This window comes from Eriocheir sinensis, chromosome 59 (assembly GCF_024679095.1).
Source record: "Eriocheir sinensis breed Jianghai 21 chromosome 59, ASM2467909v1, whole genome shotgun sequence".
Lineage (NCBI taxonomy): Eukaryota > Metazoa > Arthropoda > Malacostraca > Decapoda > Varunidae > Eriocheir > Eriocheir sinensis.
Window position 1 is genome coordinate 3,673,302 of NC_066567.1, and position 22,536 is coordinate 3,695,837.

General features: G+C 40.0%; 1 protein-coding gene across 3 annotated transcripts; it reads left to right on the plus strand.

The window, feature by feature from the left end:
* The first annotated feature begins 70 nt into the window (after nt 1–70).
* LOC126985394 (MTOR-associated protein MEAK7-like) lies at nt 71–22,302 on the plus strand. Of its 3 annotated transcripts, none has more exons than XM_050840198.1 (12): nt 71–218; nt 656–845; nt 4,129–4,298; nt 4,826–5,041; nt 5,391–5,546; nt 5,880–6,050; nt 7,173–7,307; nt 8,592–8,694; nt 13,218–13,339; nt 14,294–14,473; nt 15,132–15,274; nt 19,006–22,302. In XM_050840198.1, the coding sequence occupies exons 3-11, from the start codon at nt 4,164–4,166 to the stop codon at nt 15,237–15,239; spliced, it is 1,326 nt and encodes a 441-aa protein (XP_050696155.1). In that variant the 5' UTR covers nt 71–218; nt 656–845; nt 4,129–4,163; the 3' UTR covers nt 15,240–15,274; nt 19,006–22,302. The 3 variants fall into 3 exon arrangements, with proteins under 3 accessions (XP_050696155.1, XP_050696156.1, XP_050696157.1); XM_050840199.1 differs by having other exon boundaries at nt 705–845; XM_050840200.1 differs by lacking the exons at nt 71–218; nt 656–845 and adding an exon at nt 877–985.
* The last annotated feature ends 234 nt before the right edge of the window (nt 22,303–22,536 follow it).

The following is a 22,536-nucleotide window of genomic DNA, read 5'->3' on the forward strand; positions in this document are numbered from 1 at the left end:
TACTGACACTCCATCTACTACGTGCTCCCATCATTCTTCAAGACCCATAAAAGCTTCAGACGTTAAATAAGGCAAGATAAAAGGAAGAAGTGACTAATAGGAATCTTAATGGCAACTATTGATTAATGGGAGAGTCTTCGGCCACACGGGTACTGATAGACTCCATATTCTACTCCATTATTCTCCAAGGCCCATAAAAGCTTCAGGCATTAAATAAGGTAAGATAAAAGATAGAAGTGACTAATAGGAATCTTCATAACAAACTATTGATTAATTTGAGAGTCTTTGGCCACACGAGTACTACTGACAGACTCCATATATTGTTCCATTGTTCCTTGAGGCCCACAAAAGCTTCAAGGCCGTTTATTAAGGACATTGAAAGTTAAATAAGAGCAAGAAGTGACGCCTAGGAGACATCTTAATCAGCCAACCTATTGATTAAGGGGGGACTATTTGCTTACACGGCTTCTGACACGCCACAGATTCATCCATTATTCTCTGAGACCCACGGAATCTTCAGGGCCGTTTATTGAGGACTTGTAAGGTGAAATAAGAGCAAGAAGTGACGCCTAGGAGACATCTTAATCAGCCAACCTATTGATTAAGGGGGACTGCTTAAATACGGCCACACACCACAGACTACACTATTTTCTAGGGACCAGCAAACCGTGAGCCACTTACTGTAGTTGATCCACATTCGCCAGGCAGTAAGGATAGTCAGCATGGAATAGACAGGCGGTCCTTGCAGCAGTGAGGAAGGCCGTGATGATCAGCTGACCACCCAATCAGCTGACTGTGGGCGGCGCCAAGACCTCCTCGTGGCCCCCTCCTCGCCCTCAGCACAGGTGGGTATTTGGCCCCTCACGCCCCCCTGGACCCCGACCCAAGGCTCTAATTCCCCCCCGTGTCTCTAATTTTCCGGTGTGGCCAGCAGGGGTAAAAAATGGTGGCTTGGGTGGACCTATGACATGACCTTGTTTCACAGGTGGGTATTTATGGCCCGTGTGATCCCCCTGACCCCCTGACCCCCGCCCCCTCATGGTTAAGTTTTCCCCCGTGTGTGTATTGTCCCGGTGTGGCCAGCAGGGTGGATAGGTGGTGGGGGCTTGGGTGTGACATTTGAGGTAGGCCTATGACATGACCACTGCTATCACAGGTGGGTGTGTCAGCCCCACTCCTCCCACATTATGCAGTAAAAATATAGGTGGCCTGGGCAGTCTAATTCCACTTATCTAATTACATTTATTGAAATCAAGCCTAACAATTGTAACCTAACTGGTTGACAGGGACAAATGTCCCTCCCCTCGCCCCATTATTATTTCCATCTGACCTAATGAAACAACGTTACATAACCTCCTATGGGGGGCTTTGCCCCTCTTGCCCTCCACATTATTTCAACCAAACAAAACCAAACAACATTCTAGAGAGGCTTTCCCCTCTCTCAACCCCCAATTGTTTTAATCTATTCAAACAAGACCTAACAACCTCTTATGGGGGCTTTGCCCCCATTAACTTTAGGATGTTTTTTCTTTTTTTTTCCTGGACCTGAGTAGACACAGCACTACACACATGACGCAAGATTTAGGTTGTTCAAAGATTGCTCCCTCCCAATAGCACGGGCCTTTGCCAGTGTTGCCCCGACAGACTGACTATCGGTTGACGTCAGCCGAGCCGACCTAGTCAGTCTATTGATGAGGACTTGCGTGTCTCTGAGATTTAGATGAACCATAAGAGTATTCAGTGTGTGGTGGTACACTCACATCTTCCTGTAAGATATCACCTTATTTTCTAAACTGCTTATCCTAAGTGACCTGACACTATCTTCAGAAATCCTGAAAAGTGAATTATTTAGTCAGTCAGCTCTCTCATTACCTCTTGTTCTAACTTATTATGGTATTACTCAAGTGTTTGCCCATACTCACCCCTCTCACTCAGAACTGGCTGGGGGGCCTGTGGGAATGCGGTGGAGAACACGAAACGCGTCGCAAACACATAGTTTTTGAGTTATGGAGGGGTTGAAAAGTACCTTAGATGTAGGGAAATACTGTGATAAAGTCTAGATAATGATAAATTCCTGGGGTAGCTTGCCTGCAGACCCAGCTCAACCCGACCATTTTGCTGCTTGTGGTTCTACAGTCATAGACACCCACATTTTTTAACTTTCATATAGCTTGTGGATATTTCCATGAGTAGTTGTATGACTGAAGTTATAGTTTGACAAGGCATGAACATGAAAAGACACCCATGATATCTCGACTAATCTCCTTTTCTTTAAATTTCATGGTTAGTTCAATGGCCCAAGACTTGGATAAGTATGTAAAATGAAGGCCTTAAGGTTTAAGAAGTGGCAGTTTCTCCCATTACTGCATATTTCTGACCCCCTACCTCTTTCCCCTCACTCACTAATAAATCACTCACTAATAAATCACTCCCATGTGTATAATGCAGGGGTGTGGAGTCGGAGTTAAAAATTTTCCGACTCCGACTCCGACTCTGGGAAATTTTAAAGTTGCGACTCCAACTTGTTATTTTTTATTTATTTATTTATTTATTTTTATTTATTTATTTTTTTTTATTTATTTATTTATTTATTTTTTTTTTTTTTTAGATGCTGCCTGTAGTGCCGATAGACTCACTTGAGGACCTTTTTCTTACATGTATTTACATCCAAATTACGTGTACTCTATATAGACAACATCCAGATAATTTAAAAGAAAAAAACTTCACAACTACATTACTCGATAAGTGATAATGTTAAGGAGTTGGAGTCGGGGGTATTTTTACTGACTCCGACTCCGGCCAAAAGTAGCCGACTCCTCCGACTCCACACCCCTGGTTTAATGTCCTGTATTTCGTCAATGGGGAAAAACATTTTGAGTGCTGTATAACCTAACCTCAAATTTTGCAGGCAGGTAATTCTGGCCCCTGCATGCATACATCCCCTCGCCCTTGTGTATATAATCTGAAATTTATCTACTTTCTGCAGTCTTGTCACATACTGTATAGTGGTTTGGTATGGGCTGCAAAGATAATGTATTTTGGATTTGTAGTTAGATCATCCATTGGTGTGTAGTGACTATATATGTGACTTAAGGGAAACCTAGGCTAACGTGAATGTTTTTGTTGGTGTGAAGACACAGTAAGCTGGTTTGCCAAAGGTTAGGGTTTTTGGCATCCAACAAGGTCTAGGGGAAAGTGAATATCTTCCTGCAGTATTAAAGAACATTTAATTAATTGGGTCCTTCACTGAGCTGGACCTGCCATCTGGTGTTATGCTCTCAAAATCTTATAGTAGTGGTGGAAGGTAGTGTTGAAAATTTTGCCACTCAACATTCCCCCAGCTGGCATGCCGCTGCCTCACCACGATGCATTCCTCTGTCCCTCCAATCAGAGCATGGGAGGTTGTTTACACTGCTGCTAAACATTTTGTACGCTGCCGGGAGCAAGTATTATACTTATTTCATATTTCTAATTTAAATCATAATACACATCTTTAGCATCTTATAATATTACATTCATTATATTGAACTTTAAAAGAACAACATATAGCATGTGACGAATGTTTATGTGGGAAAAAATATATTTAAATTTCCTATTTCATGCATTTCCCCATTTCTTAAATACTATTAGTAAGTCAAGTGTCTCTATACCGTAGCTACGAGAAAAATATGTGATTTCTAAATACTAGCAAAAAACTAGTAAGAAAAATTATTTGGACGTACGCCGCATGCATAGTTTTTTTAGTAGTTCCACCAAGGCCACCAGATGGCAGGTAGAGCTCAGTGAAGGACCCAATTAAAAAAAAAAGCACTTGTCCATCAGGTGATATTTCTGTAACATTACCTGGTTTGCTGGGATCATCGAGTTCACAATTATTCTATTTCAAATACTTTATGTAGGCTAGAGAGTTTGGTTAGTCCCCCTCTTTCATTAAATGTTCCCAGAATTGTGTGCTTACCAGGCTCACATCCATTCACAAAAGTAATGCCCTTGTATAATTTTAACGATGTAAATACTCCCTTTTGAAAAGGTTCCAAATGAAATAACTCCAGAGAAATATATAATATTTAAGATTGTTATGAATATTTTGGGACGGAAGGAGTTCCTTATGTATCCTTCTGTTGCCAGTGTTGTGGTGAAGGCACAGCAGCAGCAGCAGCAGCATGGGGGCCGAGAGCAGCAAGAAGGTGGTGCGGGCGCAGAAGGAGTACTTCACCCCAGAGGAGCGTCAGAGCGTGCTGGCCAACGGACAGAAGCTGGCTGGGAGCAGCGGCAACATAACTGTGCCATCAATGGAGGTGAGGGGAAGCCATCACTCCTACAGCAGCTGCCTCAAAGCTTCAAACTCTGCAACATATTTATTCTTAAACTTGTTATCATATTTGTAGTTGGCATGCAGTCCACCTAAGTGTTCATTCTCTCTTTTGAGCTGGTTGATGAATGGGTACCTGGAAAAGGTAAACTGTGGTAATCCATTTGCTGTGTGTATCAGAGTAGTGGGTTTTTATTCACCAAGAGCCAATGATACAGAGATGAGCACCGAGGCCTTGCCATGCTATAACGTATGCCCCCAAATTTACCTTACCTTCACTATGTTTATCAAAGAGCTTCATCCTATTTTTATATTTTTATTCTCTTTCTGGTATCTGGCAGTTCATGTTACTTTAACTTATTACAAAGTTACTCCATTGGAATCTATTATCCCTTTTTCAGTAGTAATAACATATGTTTATACAAGTAGCAGGTTCTTCAGGTATCATATATATTCAAATTACCAATTTTTACTACTACAACTATACTGAGTCACATCACTGGTCCGTTACAGAAACACATCTCCAAGTACTACGGCCCAGAGATTGCCGCAAGGTTCGTCAAGGTGTTGATTAGAGGTAAAACGCCCACCCCCACCTTCCTGAGCTGTCCCATGCTAGTGGACAGCCTGGGGCCACTGGTGAAGGGCACCGTGGAGCAGCACCTCTACCTCACTGTCACACTGGCGGGTGGGGACCAGGCGGGCGTGGACAGTGACAACATTGTGAAGGTAAAGTGTGTGTGAGTGTGTGCTTGAGGAAACATGGAAAAGGATTGTTAAATCTTGTGGACAAAATATCAAATTGTAAAGTAATAAGCATTAATAATATTTCTGTGGATCTTAGATTAATGTTTTACCTGAATTAATTTATCGATCAGAATAATTTGAGTGGCATGAATCTTAAGTGTCGTATGTTCAGAAATCCTAATAAGTTAATTATTTAATCAGTTATCTCTCTCATTACCTTTTTTTCTAACTTATTGTCTTATGTTCCAAAGCCACTATCTTCCTTTAATTTGTTTAGGTGCCTTATGATAAATTTATCTTAGTAAAAGTTTCATACACTGCTTCGTCTCAGTACCTGGAGATGGTCCTTGGCGTGTACCTGCGGGTGATCTTGGGCGGGGCGGGGTGTCGCGGCTGGGCGAGTGGCGGCTCAGGGGACAAGAGCATCGGCCAGGTGTGCCGCGCTGTGCTGCACGACCTGCTGCACGCCGGCGCCACCTTCAAGGAGGTGAGGCAGGACTTTCTCACTGTTTGTCTGTGGTCTTTCTGCCTTGTACTTTATCATGAACATGTCGATAATTATTTTTTTTATGTAATTAATTTTGTTTCAGTCATGACGTGATCTTAGTTCTGTCTTCACTTTCTGTTATTCCTGGTGTATTTCACTGCCTTCTGTATTGTTTGTTTCTTTGAGTCTCTGCCTCTTCAAATTAACTTAAATACATTCTCTGCCATCTCTTGCTCTCATATTATTGCTTTTTTATCTTAAGACTCCCCTTCTTTGTTTATTTATTTGGTTTCTTTCTTCTTTTTCTTTATCTTTTTTCCCTCCTTTTACCAGACTTGGGGGAAACCTCCTCCAAAGGCCCAGTTCTCTTATGAGGCGTTTGAAAGATGGTACCTCGGCCACTCCCTGTTCACCTCCCTGGAGGCGGAGGTGGTGGGCGGCTGCTTCTCAGTGTCCACCGCCGGGCCCACCAACCTCCTGCCCCAGCCGTCCCTCACCCCCAAGGTAAATACTCTTAAGTGTTGTTTATTGTTGCTCATAACAGTAAACCTTTTCCTTAACAAAATTATCCCTTTTTAAAGAATTGGATATACCAAACCACATAAACATACCAAACCAAAAGCTATGTATTTTTTCTTTTGATATCTGTCATGTTATAATACGACAAAGCAAAGTTTTTAAGCAAAACAGTTGACACAATTGTATTTTGATAAAATGGTATTGACTTTTTTCAATATCTTTTGGAATAGAGGGTTTACTATATAACTATGTTTTTGTGGAATTTTATTCCAAGATTTATTAATGAAGAGCAAGAATCACTATTAATTGTTACCTAAAACTGGACTGTGTTCATATGTGTTATTTGTAGGATTTTTTTCACTGAACTTTTGTATCAGTGTTAATATATTTGCAAATTTAGATGTTCACAAGGATCCTGGAAACCTGTCCCTGCAAATATTAAAGGAAAGCTGTACTATTATTTCATTCCAGTCGGTTAGATTCAGACTTATGAGACAGCATTCGTATGGAGTATGCATCTCATGTGTGGGGGGGTTCCACTCACACAGCTCTCCTTGACAGGGTGGAGTCAAAGGCTCTTCGTCTCATCAGCTCTCCTCCTCATGCTGATATTCTTCTACCTCTCAAATTCTGCCGCCATATTGCCTCTCTTTCTATCTTCTATCGATATTTTCATGCTGACTGCTCTTCTGAACTCGCTAACTGCATGCCGACACACAACTTTCTACTCATGCTCATCCCTATACTGTCCAAACCCCTTATGCAAGAGTCAGCCAGCATCTTCACTCCTTCATCCCTCATGCTGGTAAACTCTGGAACAATCTTCCTTCATCTGTATTTCCTCCTGCCTATGACTTGAACTCTTTCAAGAGGAGGGTATCAGGACACCTCTCCTCCCGAAATTGACCTCTCTTTTTGGATGCTCCTTTGACCTCTATTCAGGAGCAGTAAGTGGCGGTCTTTTTTTATATATTTTTCTTTACGCTCTTGAACTGTCTCCTTAGCTGTAATATAAAAAAATACATATCACAGTATTCATACTTATAACAACATTCAGACTTAAAACACATCATTTAGGCTCATGACATGTCATTTTCCTCCCCCCAGAGCTTCCCCAACTTGCTGTCTGCTGCCCAGGTGCTCTTTCTCAACAGTTCCCTCCCGACAGCTCTCCAGAGTGAGTGGCGCTTCATCTTCTCCACCGCCACGCACGGGTGGAGCTTCAGCATATTCATGAAGCAGGTGAGTGGGAGTGTGGCGGTGAGCGAACCTGCTGTGCTGAACAAATGTGTTGCGGTAAGAGGGTCTGCTGTGTGTGTGTGTGTGTGTGGTTTCACCACGGCCTGATCACGAGTTGGACCCACAGTCACCAGCAAATTCTCTCCCAACAAGAGCAAGCTCATTATAGTTGATCTCTGGGTACTGCTGGGACCTCCACACACCACACATCCCATCCCCCTTGCTCAAGGGGGACAGTAACCACTCCTTGTCAGCGGAAAAATCCCTGCCTGACCGGGGCTCAAACCTCCATCTGTCAGGTCGCAAAGCCTGCCAGTGCAGAGCTTTTAACCACTTAGCTACAGAGCATTGTGTGTGTGTGTGTGTGTGTGTGTGTGTGTGTGTGTGTTTACCTAGTTGTGTGATTGGTCAACAGGACTATGATTTTGCTGTCCAAAGCCTTTCATCAGTGCATCTGTATGGAGAGCCTTATATCTTGGTACTCTTCAAGCACTTTGTATTCAGTTTCTTTCCGTGTTCTTTTGTTGCTTCACCATCCCATACAAACAAATCTTCCCCAGCAGTTCTCCTTACTGCAGTTGTGTCACCTACAGCCTTTGGCAAACTCAGTTTATCTGGTCTTGCTTTGTATGATAGATTTTTCAGACTGGAGACCATCTTGGTTGATTGATTTTGATCTCATTTGTTTTTAAATTTTTTGCGATCATAGAAGTCAGGGACACTTGAGCTATGGCTAAGAGGCTTTTTCTTATTCCCTACTCTCATCATCACCACCACATCAGCTATTTATATAAGCATGAAAGTTGAGCTGAGAAACTTTGAGCAGGCAAGGAGGGAGTGTCTGGATAGAGAAAGTTGGAAGCTCTTCTGCCATGGCCATCCCCTGGTGGGAGCTCCTAGGAGCAGGCGTTGATGAAATGATGATGATGATGAAAGTTTTCTGCCTTGGGCAAAAATTCGACTTCTATTTCCTAACGATCTTACATGAAAAAGATTTTATTTAATTTGGGAAGGGATACAAAATTTAGCAATTTAATATGTCACAAGTCTATTTAATTTCATTACTTCAGAATTTAACCTTTTACTTACATTCTCCTTTTTAGCAATAATTTTAATGAACTTTGTTTAGTAGCATTAGGATACAGCCAATTACTTCTTTTATGATTTTTTTTTTTTTTTAATAATTCATATCAGCTTTAGAACAGAACCATTTACTCATGTACTCTTTTGAAAAGTAAGCCATAGGAACTTTTAAGTTTTCTTTCAGCATCTTGGCTCATTTTTCAGATTGTCGGGAAGGGACCCACGTTGCTGATCATTCAGGACCAGTCGGGGAACAAGTTTGGTGGTTTTGCACCGGTGTCGTGGGCAGTGAAGCCACAGTTCCAAGGTAAAAGGATAGGCTTGCTGCTCTCAGGAATCTTTCTTGTATACCAATTACCAACTGAGATAGTATTTCTATGTGTGTGTGTGTGTGTATTTACCTACCTAGTTGTATTTACCTAGTTGTAATTTTACAGGGCCTGGGCTTACGCTCGTGTGGTCCCGTCTCCGTATCTATAATTATCCAACTTTTCCTTGAAGCTCTGCACACTCTTCGCCGATACTATTTCTTCACTTAGTCTGTTCCAAACCTCTATATTTCTTTGTGGGAAACTATATTTCTTTATGTCTCTTGAGCATCTTCCCTTCCTCAACTTTTTACTATGTCCTCTAGTATTCCTGCTGGAAGGTTCTTCTCTCAGTAGCAATTTCTCGTTATCTACTTCTTCCATTTTACTCAATAACCTATATATTTGTATTAGGTCTCCTCTTTCTCTTCTTTGTTCTAGTGTTGGTAAGTCCATTTCCTTTAGTCTCTCTTCATATGTCAGGCCCTCCAGTTCTGGAACCATTTTTGTTGCCATCCTCTGTATTCTTTCTAGTTTTTTTATGTGTTTTTTCATATGTGGAGACCACACTGTTTCTGCGTATTCTAGTTTAGGTCTGATCATTGTAGTAATTAATTTTTCATCATTTCTTTGTCCATGTAGTGGAATGCTATACCTATATTTCTCACCATGTTGTATGTATCACCGAAGATCCGATTTATATGACTTTCTGGTTGCATATAATCTTGCATTATTACTCCCAGGTCTCTCTCTTCATTTACTTTCTTTAATATTTCACCATCTCCCATTTTATATGTCAATTTTGGTCTTTCTACACTTTTTCCCATTTCCATAACATGACATTTCTTCACGTTGAATTTCATCTCCCATTTCTGACTCCATTTCCAAATCTTGTTTAGGTCTTCTTGCAGCTCCTTGCAGTCTTCACTGTTTCTTATATGTCTTTGCAGTTTAGCATCATCTGCAAACAGGCTCATGTAGCTGTTTATTCCCTCTGGCATATCATTAATATAGACTAGGAAAAGTACTGGTGCTAAAACCGACCCCTGGGGCACTCCACTTTCCACCGTTCTCCATTCCGATCTAGTGTCCTTAACCACGGTTCTCATCTCTCTTCCTCTTAAGTAGCTTTCCATCCAGCACTTCATTTTCCCTCTCAGTCCTCCTTTATTTTCTAGTTTCCACAGCAGTCTTGAATGTGGAACTTTGTCAAATGCCTTCATTAAGTCTAGGTAAATGCAATCCACCCATCCGTCTCTTTCCTGTAATTTGTCCGTCACTCTTGAGTAAAAGCTCAGCTAGTTTGTCACACATGAGCGGCCTTTCCTAATCCCATATTGATTGTTTGTGATTAGATTATGTTCTTCTAGAAATCTCATCCATTGTTCTTTTATTAATTTCTCACATATTTTACATACTACACTGGTCAGAGACACCAGTCTGTAATTTAGGGGTTCTTCCTTTTTCCCACTTTTGTATATAGGTACCACTTCTGCCCTCTTCCACTCCCTAGGCACTGTGCCAGTTTTTATTGAGCACCTAATGATGTCATATATCGGGTCGACTAACTCATTTCTGCACTCTTTAACTATAAAACCTGAAACTCCATCCGGTCCCACGGCCTTCCCTTCTTCCAATTCCCCCAATAGTTTTTTTTATCTCCTCTTTATCTATTTTGACCTCTTCCATATATACATCTAAGTTGTTTTCTTGTGGTTCAATAATGATTCTTTGGTAAACACTTGCTGGAATTTTTTGTTAAATAATTCCGCCATGCCTTTGGGATCCTCGATCTCTACATTCTCTTCAGTCAGTCTTTCTATTGTTTCTCTTGATTTAATTTTTCCATTTATAAATCTATAAAATAGTTTAGGTTGTTCTCTACACTTTTCCACAATATCCTTTTCGTATCATTTCTCTTCTTCCTTTCTCACTTTCACGTACTCATTTCTCGCTGCCTTAAAGTTTTCTTTGTTTCTTTGATTTTTGTTTCTTTTCAATCTTGACCACGCTTTGTCTCTCTTTTCTTTTGCCTTAAACCAGTCCTTTTTAGCCCTCTCCCTCGGTCTGTATTTTGGTACGAACTTCATAAAACCTGTGTTGTACACCTTCATGAAAATATCATACTTTCCTTGAACTTCGCTTGTACTCATTAACTCTTTCCAATCCATTTCACCAAAAAACGTCGAGGTTTTCCACCCCATCTTTCGTATGGTTTAATCTATCGCTTCTATTAGTCTCGTTTTGTTCCCTTCCTCCCTCCTCCATTTCCATCTCTATGAGCATGTGATCACTTTTTCCCAGGGGGCAATCATACCTCAATTCATCCTTCACGTGAATTTCTCTTGTCAACACCAAATCCAGTCTTGCTGGTTCGTCGTCTCTTCTATATCTAATGCTTTCCTTCACCATTTGTAACATCAAATTTTCCATCATTAAATTTAAGAATCAATTCCCCCATGCCACATCACTACCATTGCTCTCAAACCTCTCCCAGTCAACCTCTTTGCAATTGAAACCGCCGACTATAGTCGGTCCAAATTAGCTTGGCCAATTTGCACCGAGAGGCCCCTCCCCCATTCTGGCTAAGCTCTGCCCCCCTTTCACCTGATTGGCTGTTGATGACATCATAGATTGTATCAAAGACATGTACCAAATATACATGATTGAGATAATCTAGCTTCTTTCATGATTAAAAAATATTCGAAACTTAAGTGAATAACAACACTCTACTTAAACAATCAATGACATCACTTAAGAAACAAAGTACAATCATAATACTGCAAGTTTTCAAGGTAGAACGGGCCCTGCAAAACGAGCACTGAAGGCGATGATAGCAGGCTATCTATAAAGTAATGCACACTTTCCGTCATTATTTCCTACATAGCTCATTCACATAGGCATACCTAATATAATCACATAAAAAATATATTCTACAGTAGCTTCATACAAGTAGGAATCATTGTATTGAGGAATAAGTTTCGTATCTGTGGCTGTTGCGCTGAGCATACATACGTAGCCTACCCGTCGCTCCAAGCCACAGATACATATCTTATTCCTCAATACAATGATTCCTACCTGTATTCAGTTATTATAGAGTATATTTTTTTATGTGATTATATTTAATGTCAACGCTTAGCCAGAATGGGGAGGGCTACCGACTATAGTATTACTCCTTTGTTTGCCTTTAGTAATCTCCTCAAACTCTGTATGGTGTCATCAATCATGTTTTCATAATCTTCTTTACTCCATGATGTAGTTTTTGGTGGTACATATGTTACTGCAATCGTCATCCTTTCTCTATTCTTGTTTTCTAAGCTTACACTCACTATTTCTGCTTTTCCTTCTCCATATTCTATTGATTTTACTAATAACTCTTTCTTTATCATTATCACCACTCCTCCTCCACCTTTGCCCATTCTATCCTTCCTCCACACATTGTATCTTTCATCTAACTCAATTTGGATGTTTTCTTTTAGTTTAGTTTCAGTTAGGCAAACTATCATGGGATCCTTCTCTTTTAGATAATCTTGCAGCTCTAATTTACTAGAGATCAACCCATCTACATTTGTGTACATTATTCTTATTCCCCTCTCTGTATCTTTCTTATCTAGTTTTCGCTCCCCTTTCTCTTCTCCCTTATGAACCATTTTTTGATTCAATCCCCCGAAATTCTCCAAAAAAATGTGTGTGTTCCATTCTTGCATGCTCCTGCCTGTGCACTTGTGTCGTCTTGCCTCCACATTCATATTCATTCAATTTATCCTTAAACTTATGGATACTGCTTGTTTAAACCAACTGGACTTTGACTGCTCCATTTGTCAACAATTCTACATGGGCATCTGAACTGAACTTCTCGCCTTTTATTTGACATCTTATACTTAAACTCGTTTTCAAATGTTATTTGTTTGAAAATCTTTTCTGTCCACTTTTCAGAATCCATCATTTCTTTATATACCATGTGTGTGTGTATGCTTGGGATGGGAAGGGGGCCTGCACGGAGGCTTGCATGGAAACCCCCCCCATAGATTGATTACGTATGTGTGTGTGCGTGCTTGCGTGCTCACACGTGCACTTGTATGAATTCTAACCCTTAGGAAACTCATATTAACATAATTTCAGTGTAAAATGATAAAGATATCTATATATGTCTGCAAGGGAATGTGTGTTGGAGGTATTGTTACTTTATGTTTTCCTATTCCTTCTTGTGCAGCATTTTCATTGTGAGGATGCCACTTTGATTTCTCACTGGTAGGGAAATAATACCATGGTGATGATTAAGAGACAAAAAAGATATAATGAATGTAGCACAACATTTATATATATATATATATATATATATATATATATATATATATATATATATATATATATATATATATATATATGTATTATTTTTTCTTGATGCTTATAGTGACAGTAGGCTCTCATAATTTTGTGTTGTCTCAGTAGAACAGGTTTGAGTCAGTGTTGCAGCAATATTGGCAGTATCAGTTGTGTAACCGTGTTGTACCCCTGCCAGGCACACCCGACAGTTTCCTGTTTGCGCTGGAGCCCCAGGTCGGCATCTTCCACTCCACCGGCTTCAACAACAACTTCATGTACCTCAACTACCTGGAGAAGAACACCATGCCCAACGGCCTGGTGAGGAGACGGGTTTATTTCTAAGCAATGGCAATCAATAAGACAGAGTTTGGGAGTGATGAAGAAACTCCTAGTTTTGTCCATCTCAGGGTTGTTTGATTTCATAGCTTACTGCATTAATATTTATGCCTGACAGAGAATAATGGTGTCTTCTTTTCTCTCTTCATCAGTTCCAGTTGTTCTGTTATTTCTCTAAGCCTTAATTATTTTATTGTCTGTCTGCCTGCATCTCTGATCTTAACTACTTAAGTTGGTGCATTTTATACATGGGATTTCATTTAAATTTCACGGCACTACTTTCTCACTTAACATTATGTATTAAGAATCTTTACCTCGACATTGCAACTATCATCAGCAGGTCACCAGTCCAGTCTGATGTCTTTTCAGAGGATCATTTTTGCAACAGTCTTACTTACCTGTTTCTTCCACCTTATTTCTGGTAAACTTTTCAAACTCTGCCACTTCTTTTTCTTTCCTACATTTGAAAAAAGCCGAGGGTATGCAGTGAGCTGGGCTGCAGCTTCGCCATTAATGCAATCAAGTGAATAGTAATCTATTTTTGTGTAATTAGTTAAAAACAGTTTATATATTAACAAAATCCCTCCTTAACCTAATGGTCTGGATAGTAGACTGTTGCTGCTTAAATAGTAATCAATTGCTGCCAAGGATGATAACCTGTCAGCACTTACTCAATAACATATCTCCGTCTGGCCTGCTCAATAAAGTGACTAAGGTATTTGGCATTAACTGAGCTGCTGCTCCCTAAATAGTCCTCCACACTGGGCAGAGGCTGACTCAGTTGATAGCTACATGCTTTAAAAAAAAAATGAATAACTACCTTTATTGTCTTTTGTGTTTATGTGGTGAGTAAGTGTCCAATAATTTTATGTCTTTTTCATCTGATCAATATAGTCCCAAATGTTTATCCTCCTGTCTTTATTTCCTTCACAACAGGGCATGGGGGGCAGGGAGGAGCTGTTTGGACTCTGGCTTGACTACGATTTTGGCAAGGGTTCTGTTGCCCCAACCTGCACCACCTTCCGCAGCCCCCAGTTCAGCCCCAACCAGGAGATTGAGGTGAAGGCCGTGGAGGTGTGGGCACTAGGGCCGGAGGACGAGGACTCTGATGACGAGGTGGGTGCTTCTTGTGTCAGTATTTTTTTTTTTTTTATTTTTTTTTTTTTTTACAACAAAGGAGGCAGCTCAAGAGCTCACAGTATGTTCCCCTTCACTCAGTATCTACCATCCAACACTGATTTTGAGACCGCCACATCTCGGCTAAGTGGATGTTCTTGTGTTACATAGTCTCATTTTCCCTGTGTTAAAGTGCTTGGTACCAGTAGAGGCATGTGGCCATCAAAAAAGTTCCCTACTTCCACATGGTGCTGTTAGTACAAGGCAAACACTTACAAGCATATATGGACCCTTTGAAAATGAATAGTTTTGTTCACACATTAGCTGTTGCTGCTCTACAGATCCTTAACATCAAATTACTATCACTATGTTGGACCAATTCCTCTTTGTTTAACACATGCTGATATTCCCAAAACTTGCCATGTTTATCTTCTGTTGTTGTCTACATGCAGGTAATTTTTGATAGACCTTATGGATTGTTGAGCTTATTATATGTTGTCTGATGGGTTTGTTGTAGTTGGAACTTTTTATTTGTGTATGTATTTAATTTATTTTTATCTCATCTATTTAATTTCCTTATTAATGGATTTTCATCTAATATCTCATTTTTTACACATATTTTTGTCCTTGTTGCTAATCACTCCACTGTTGGCAGCAGGAAGGGAAGAGGAGTGCACTGGACAAGAATCCCGAGGCGAGTGCCATGCTGGAGATGATGGGCAAAGGGCGGGTCAGCGATGGCTACAGGGAGGAGGACAAGGAATAGCTGCACCACCACCACCTCCAGGCCCACACCCTCTGGTAAGCCTGGCAGGAAGTTCCTCAATACAAACCTCACTGATGTTTTCCTCACTCCACTGCTCAATGAACTTTTGATTCCCCCATGCTCGTAGGAATTTTAGCTGCCTCCACCACCACCACCACACACGCAGCCTCTATTAATCTCAGCTGGTGTAATTTCTTATGTATAGACGCTGTCGATTTTCATCCATACGTGTATATATAGATTCCCCGCAAGTGGGCATTCCAGATTGACATCTATATATAGACTCTGCCGCAAAACTGAACAAACATTTGAATCTATATATAGATGTTATTTAAGTTAGATTGGTTATATGTATATTGATATATTTATATGAAGGTTTAGAGTGTAATCACTGACAGTACATGAGTCAGGATCATCAAAATCATCCAAAAAATCAGCAACTATATCCTCAGCTACCAAAGAAGTCATTTCTTCCGGCTTAAGAGGTCTCTTTCTCCTTGACATGATAGACTATAATAATAAAAGAAACTAGAAAAAAAATGCAAAAATTCCCAGTGTTAGCTGATGTGCGTTGCATATCCGCCGCCGACAAACCACAAGCGGTGACTGTCCTTGAGAGGCAATGTCGGTAAGTGTCAGGGGGTTTGAGATGCCTAATAACGATTTATTTTGTTAATTTTGTTAGTAGTAAGGAATCATCTATATATAGACCATGCTACAATCTAATGTGAGCAAATGAGAGCAAACGTCTATATATAGACGCGCCGACAAAAAGTCCCAATTTTGAAACGTCTATATATAGATCCTTCGCCGGGAAGGGGTTAAAATTTGAATTATTCAATTCCTTTACTTCCCTATTTGTAAACAAGTTCTTGCCAATCTCCTTTTAGAAGCAGTATTTATCCAACTTTGAACCTTCACAGCCCAAAACCTTTCACTCCACACTCTTAGGGATTTCAGCCAAGAAATAAATCATAGTTTATTTACCACATGGTTAACAAAAGTCTCACAATCAAATCTCACACTTACAAACGAAAACCAATATGATTGTCCACCTCTTTTACAATTTATAGCCACCACCATTGTCTTTGTTTTGATTCACAGAAAAATATATGTTGCACAGTTATTTATAACACCAAGAAAGGTATACAGGCAGGGAAACCTTAAAAGTTACAGAATTGTTAGCTTTCTTCTGTAAACATTATCTATTAAAACTAATAACTAGTACCTTCACAATTCAAAAATAGCTTTAATATAGCATATAGAAAGTAACTAAAACATCCGAGTATAAAGTTGTAAAATTAATTCTGAAAAAAATAGCAAGTACATATATAAAATAATTCATTAGTATTTTCCTCTAAATACTGACTAATTTGAACATACCTGATCATTTTGTGTTGGTAACAGATACAGAAATGTTACAGCACAGACACAGGACAGAGAGGGTGTAGAGGCAAGGTGACAGGTGGCGGTGGAGTGTTTACTTGCTTGCACTTCAGAGCTGAGAGGAGCAGACAGACCTCGGGAAGTTATAAACACTTCCGTACAGGCCAGACTGTACCCCTAAAGCTCCAAAGGTCACCACACTAGTGAGCTTTTCATCCTGATTGTTTGGATATGTTCATTGACTAATTTCAGTGCAGACATCACCAAATCAACCGTCCCACAGCCTGAAGTTTAAAGTTTTGGTAATTCTAGATAGTCAGACTGCATTAAAGTATTAAATTCTTACTGTTTAACCTAACCTAAAGGACAGTAATCAGATCCCACCAAAAAGTATCTAGCCCCACTAAGATACTAATTTAATTCTATTAGTAGGGCAGAGGTTTGTCTAAGTTTATCTAGAGGGAGTAGAGTCAGGACTGATCTAGAATTACCCAATTTTTCTAAAATCATATTGTGGGGAGATGGCACTGATTGGTTGTTCATGAATCGAGCAACGTAAGACAATAAACCAAGCAGGAAGAGGGCACAGCCTGCTCATGGGAGTCGCCTGCAGCATAGTTGCATTAGGTGGTGAGGTGCTGAGGCCGTGACAGGAATGTTTGGCGGCTCCACTCATAAGACTTAGATCAGTGGCATCTTGTTGTACTATTGTTACTTTACTTTTTCACTCTCCAGGAATATTCAAGAATAATCACAGGTTCATTATTTGTGCAAACTTGCAATTAACTTCACCTCTTCCTAGTGCTGAGTTTCTCTCTTCTTGGTTCAGAGAGCTTTGCAATGCTTCCTCTTTCTGTCTTGCGGGAAACAGTTCTGGTCAACCAAGGCTTATACACCTCACGGTATACCTCACAACACAGACGTGAGCTTAAAATAAATATCATTTATGTAAATATCATTAATGGACAGTTCCAGATTGTTGTACAGGCTATTTTTGTCATGTCAGTGTAACATTACATTTGGTGTCATTTGACTTTACAAAACCTTATAATTTATAAATATATATGCAGTTCAGTCATTGGAGCATTACCTCAATAATTTAACTGGTGAAATCACATCAGCAGCCATTAGATTAACAAGTATGAGAATTTTTGCCATTTATATTTCTTGCTTTGAGTATTACTGGAAAGGCAAGTTACAGACAGACATTTGACTTCATCACACAAGCCTGGGGAGTGAGTGGAGGGCAAGGCAGAAGGGAGGAAGGCTATGCTGGCTGTGAGGGAAGAAATGAGAGCACTTGAAGGTTTAGGAGGGAGGGAGAGGAAATAAGTGCCATCTGTACAGTGTAAACTCACAAAAAAAAATATAGTGCTCTCACTCATCCAGGTAAATTAATTTGTGTAATGAATGCCTTGTAAACTGCTTCGGGAACAAGTTTCAACGATAAACTTTGGCAAACACTAACAATGTGAGGCTGCTGTGGTGGTGTGTGTCTTTTCCTCAGCCACTAAGAAGCCGTATTTGTCCTCAGATCAGCAGTGTTCTGGGGCACAGGTAACATGGACTAATTGTTACCTTTAATAGCTCCCAAAATACTTATGAAAAAGGGTCCAGGGGCAAGTACTGCATCCTGTGAGGTAATATTATATGTACAAGTAAGATTATTTAAAGCCAGAGATAAAGGCAAGCATAAATGAACTTGCTCCAAGCTGCGTAACACACACACGGCAGGCGGGAAAGAAACACTTGTCCACAGAAGTAGCAACGTCAGACAGAGAACAAGGAATCAAAAGAGCCACAAGCCACTCATGACCACAATTCTGTATAGATATTTAAAGAACGTTTATCTAGGGGACCATACTCTCAGGAAATCTCTATAGAGCACAAGGAATTGAAAAAAAGTCACAAAATGCTTCCAAAAATTTAGAATGGAACTGAGACATGCCTAAAGTAGCATATTCTTCAAGAAATATGTATAGAGCACAAGGTCACAAGGTCAAAAATATGCCACAAATAACCAGAATTCAAATTGGGGCTCTGAAATATACAAGACACTTTCGTCCTTCATGAAATGTGTATCTTCAGCATAGTTACTAGTGGAATATTGCATCTCTTTGGCTTTCTTATTCCCTATATTTGGGCATAAGCAAGTACACTGATCCTTGCTCTTTGGTTATTCAGTTCATACAACATTTATGGTGCTTTACATCATGTGATCCAAAATAATGGGAATTGAAGTTTATCATTCAACTATGGGACGTATTGTTTTCTTTAAAGGAGCAGCATATTTTTTTACTTTATACCACTTATTGAGCCCTGGGTATGTCTGTACTACTGAAAATAGAAAGACATTTAATTCATGGCTTTTTTCTTACAGAGCAACAAGGTCATGGCTGGTCACTGTTGTTGTGGCTGTTGTCATGGGGGGTGGCAGCTTGCGACGTCCTATTAATGCATCCCTTTCAGTACTGTTAATGTCCACTGTAGTCACCCTTATTTATGCTAGTGTCTGTCAGGTAGTTTTTTTTTCAACTCCCATGGGTCGGGCAAACAAATTATACAAGAGAGATTGGAACCTAGGATCAGGAAGTCATTATGTGGAGGTCTTAGCTTTGTCATCACAGAGAGCTGCTAGATACTAATTAGGGTATGTTCACTCATTTATATGCACCATTCCAATTACAGGTGACCCCCACTTTATGAATGGGTCACATTCCTGAAAAAACATTTGCTAAGCAAAGTTTTGTCATGCAAATGCATTAATTATGACAATTTAAATGGAGATGGGTTCCAGGACTTAGATTTTTACCCCATCCACCTGCATTAAAACATTTTTTGCTCAAGCTAAATCAATACTCAAAGTTAATCTTGCTGGAGTAACCACTGTCAACAATGTGTTGCTTATGTTCACGCTTGAACACATTTGAAGCGAGTTGATCAGCACGGACAGACTCATCTGTACTCCATGTTGTCTAGGCCTGGACTGGGATTTACAAAACGTATAAGTTACATCATAAGCTAACATTTGTAGTTTACAACTTATGGGCAACCTGTGTTACTGCCTAATTCAGAATGAAGGTTGCAGCAATGTTGCACAAAAACTATAGCTGGAGAAAGACAGCTGAGTGATGAATGCCTTCTTGACATTGTCTTGATGGCATTGAACTTGCCAGGGCATCACAGTGGCCTACTCAAAATATGCCAGCCAGTCACAAGGCAGCTGCTGCTCAGCCCTTACAAACTTCCTACTAGGTAGGTTCAGCAGAAGACAAGGAGCAGCACCTTTGATGTTTGGGAGAGGCAAGTCACCTGACTGTGAACATGCTTTCTCCAGTGCAACAGTTTTCTAAGGAGTTGAGTTGAAGGGCAATTTCAAAGATATGCAAATATGTCACAAAAAAAGTAGAAAATATTTAGTAAAAATACAGATTGATTAACCTTTCTTGCTTTCTTGATTAACCTTTCAGTTGAAACGGATGAGCTACATAATCTTAATATTTACCGCATGACAGTAACTCGTACTGTTCTGGATGGTAGGGCGGGTGTGAATGGCACACATTTTCTCCATTATTGGCACTGTGGTGGAGGAGAATGCCAGTTCTGCTTACCAAAATTGGCTGACTGGATACTCAGATTAGTCGCTGAAGGAGAGGGAGGAGGAGGGAGGTTGTTGGAAATTAGTGAGCTGATAGCGTGCTCGGACAAAAATTACCCAGAGAAAAAATGCAAGATTTGCAAAAATCAATTTTCATTTAGTGGCCATTTGTAAAGTGGATGTCGCTTGCAGTAAGCATATGACGAAAAAACTACTTGCAAAAATATTTACTATATATGAAAATGAGCATCAGAATGTTATTGATCTTTATTTTAAATTTGTATATTACCTCACCATAATTTTCAAGAATAGTTTTATTCTTGTTGTGAGTGTTGATTGGAAGGGTGCATACAGAGGGACAAACATGCCTTAAATAGTCTGCTGACACTGTTCTTTTGAAGTGTATTTTCACCATCACAGAGGTAGCCAACATGCTAGAGCAAGTCTTGGCTGGGGTATGTTTATAAATTTGAACACAGCAGTTCCAATTAGTACTTATACCAAGGGAAGTATAATATGGAAAATTGAGCTGATATATAAAAATTCAATGCTGTCAAAATAGCTGCAATATTAATCTATTTTGACCATATTCAATTTTTATACCTCTGCACAAATTTCCAAAGTAATTATTTCCTTGGCATGATTACTAAATGGAATGGCACACACAAATTTGCATACATGTCGCAACACTAGGCCGGTGTTAGCGTTATGGCACAGCACCGAGGCACCAGCACCGCCACGCACGGCTGGCCGCATCACAAGACCGTCCACGAGACCAATGAATCTCCGCCACTGCTCTGTGTTCTCCCGGCCGGCTGCCACTTATGACCCAAGTGGCAAGAGGTGAGGTGGGAGGAAAGATCAAGCTTTGCACTCCATGGATGAAGCGTTACTTTGGTCTTTCATCAGTTTGGATTTTGGTGGTTTTGTTGACTTTCTTTGTATGGGTTTGGTATGATATTCCATTGCAGTACATAACGAGTGCTGTAATTGTTGCTTTCAGTGTTTATGTTCATGTATATAGTCTTAGGTTAAGTGGTGTTATTTAAAAGAAACAAGAAGTGTGCAATTTTGCTAGTCAAGAAGAAAGACAGTTACTGCGAGGACTGAATATCACTAATGATTTCAGGATTGTATTGTTTTTTTCAGAATCGCTGAATGCATTCTTTTCCTCTTTCTTTATACAAGTGAGCATCATGCAGGGCTTGATGTTCCTTCTTGCAGTTAGGGTGCATTTGCCAGTCTCTGCACCATTCCAGGCAGTACACAAAAAAATATTTGAAAATTTGAAATTAGGCACAAAAATTAAACTACTGACAGTATGAAGAATGTATCAGTCTTTATTTTGACAATTTATCTTCATGGCCCAGATCAGTTTCATAAGTATGTATTTTGTTGACGTAATTGCTAATTGTAATGTTGTGTAGGACTTGGCAAGCACACTGACACGAGCTGCTTGGGACATGAGCGAGTTGTGCAAGGTTTGGGGGAATATAGAGTTGACTAACATTCCAGAGGTGTCTTTGTGGTCTGACTTTGGACAAATGAAAGTAATTTGATGTGCTAATATAAGACTGTAGATGATTGTACATTAAGATAATCCATGTCGTAGTTTTAACTGTAGTTTTAAGTCAAGGGAGAGTACTGTTTAGAAGCGATAAGAAGTCCTTCTGTCTTGTCACTTCTCAAGGGAAATGTAAGGAGTGCTTGCTAACTTGTACACACCATTCCAGTTTGTACTCACATCAGGAAACAAACTAGAAAACTGAGCTGTGCTATATAAATAAGCTAGTCAAAATATAGGTACTTTATTTTGACTAATAAATTTTTTATACTCCAGTCCAGTTTTGTAGAGTTCCATACAGTCGGCCCCTGTATTCATGGGTTTCACATCTGTGGCTCAAAATTACACTCGTCACCCCTCATTTGTGAGGGTTAAGGGACACTGACCCCCCGTGAACAGAGAATTTATGTGACTGTTTGGCAAGCCACCCAAGTCTCAAGATCCACAAATAAATACAGCAAATTTACACAAACTGTACCTAATAAAGCATTTATGTTACCTGAAAGCAGCATAAACTTTCGTTAATATCATCATTCATCAGCTACACCCACTGATCTCAGTATCTGTGGAGGGTCCTGGAAACAGTACTTTGTGGGTAACAAGGCCGACTGTGTGTGTGTGTGTGTGTGTGTGTGTGTGCATTACTAATTGGAGTTGTGCGTAAGAATTAGTGAACACACCCCAAGGTACGGACTGTTCATGACTATAGTTGCATTCTCCGAGTCTGAGGTATGCATTATCGTGTGTCA

What these genes read in the sequence shown, in the direction of transcription:
- LOC126985394 (XM_050840198.1), top strand. Translation starts at nt 4,164, where the DNA reads ATGGGGGCCGAGAGCAGCAAGAAGGTGGTGCGGGCGCAGAAGGAGTAC. An exon ending in ACACCATGCCCAACGGCCTG is followed by an intron (nt 13,340 to 14,293) that starts GTGAGGAGACGG and finishes CCTTCACAACAG; the next exon opens with GGCATGGGGGGCAGGGAGGA. An exon ending in ACGAGGACTCTGATGACGAG is followed by an intron (nt 14,474 to 15,131) that starts GTGGGTGCTTCT and finishes TGTTGGCAGCAG; the next exon opens with GAAGGGAAGAGGAGTGCACT.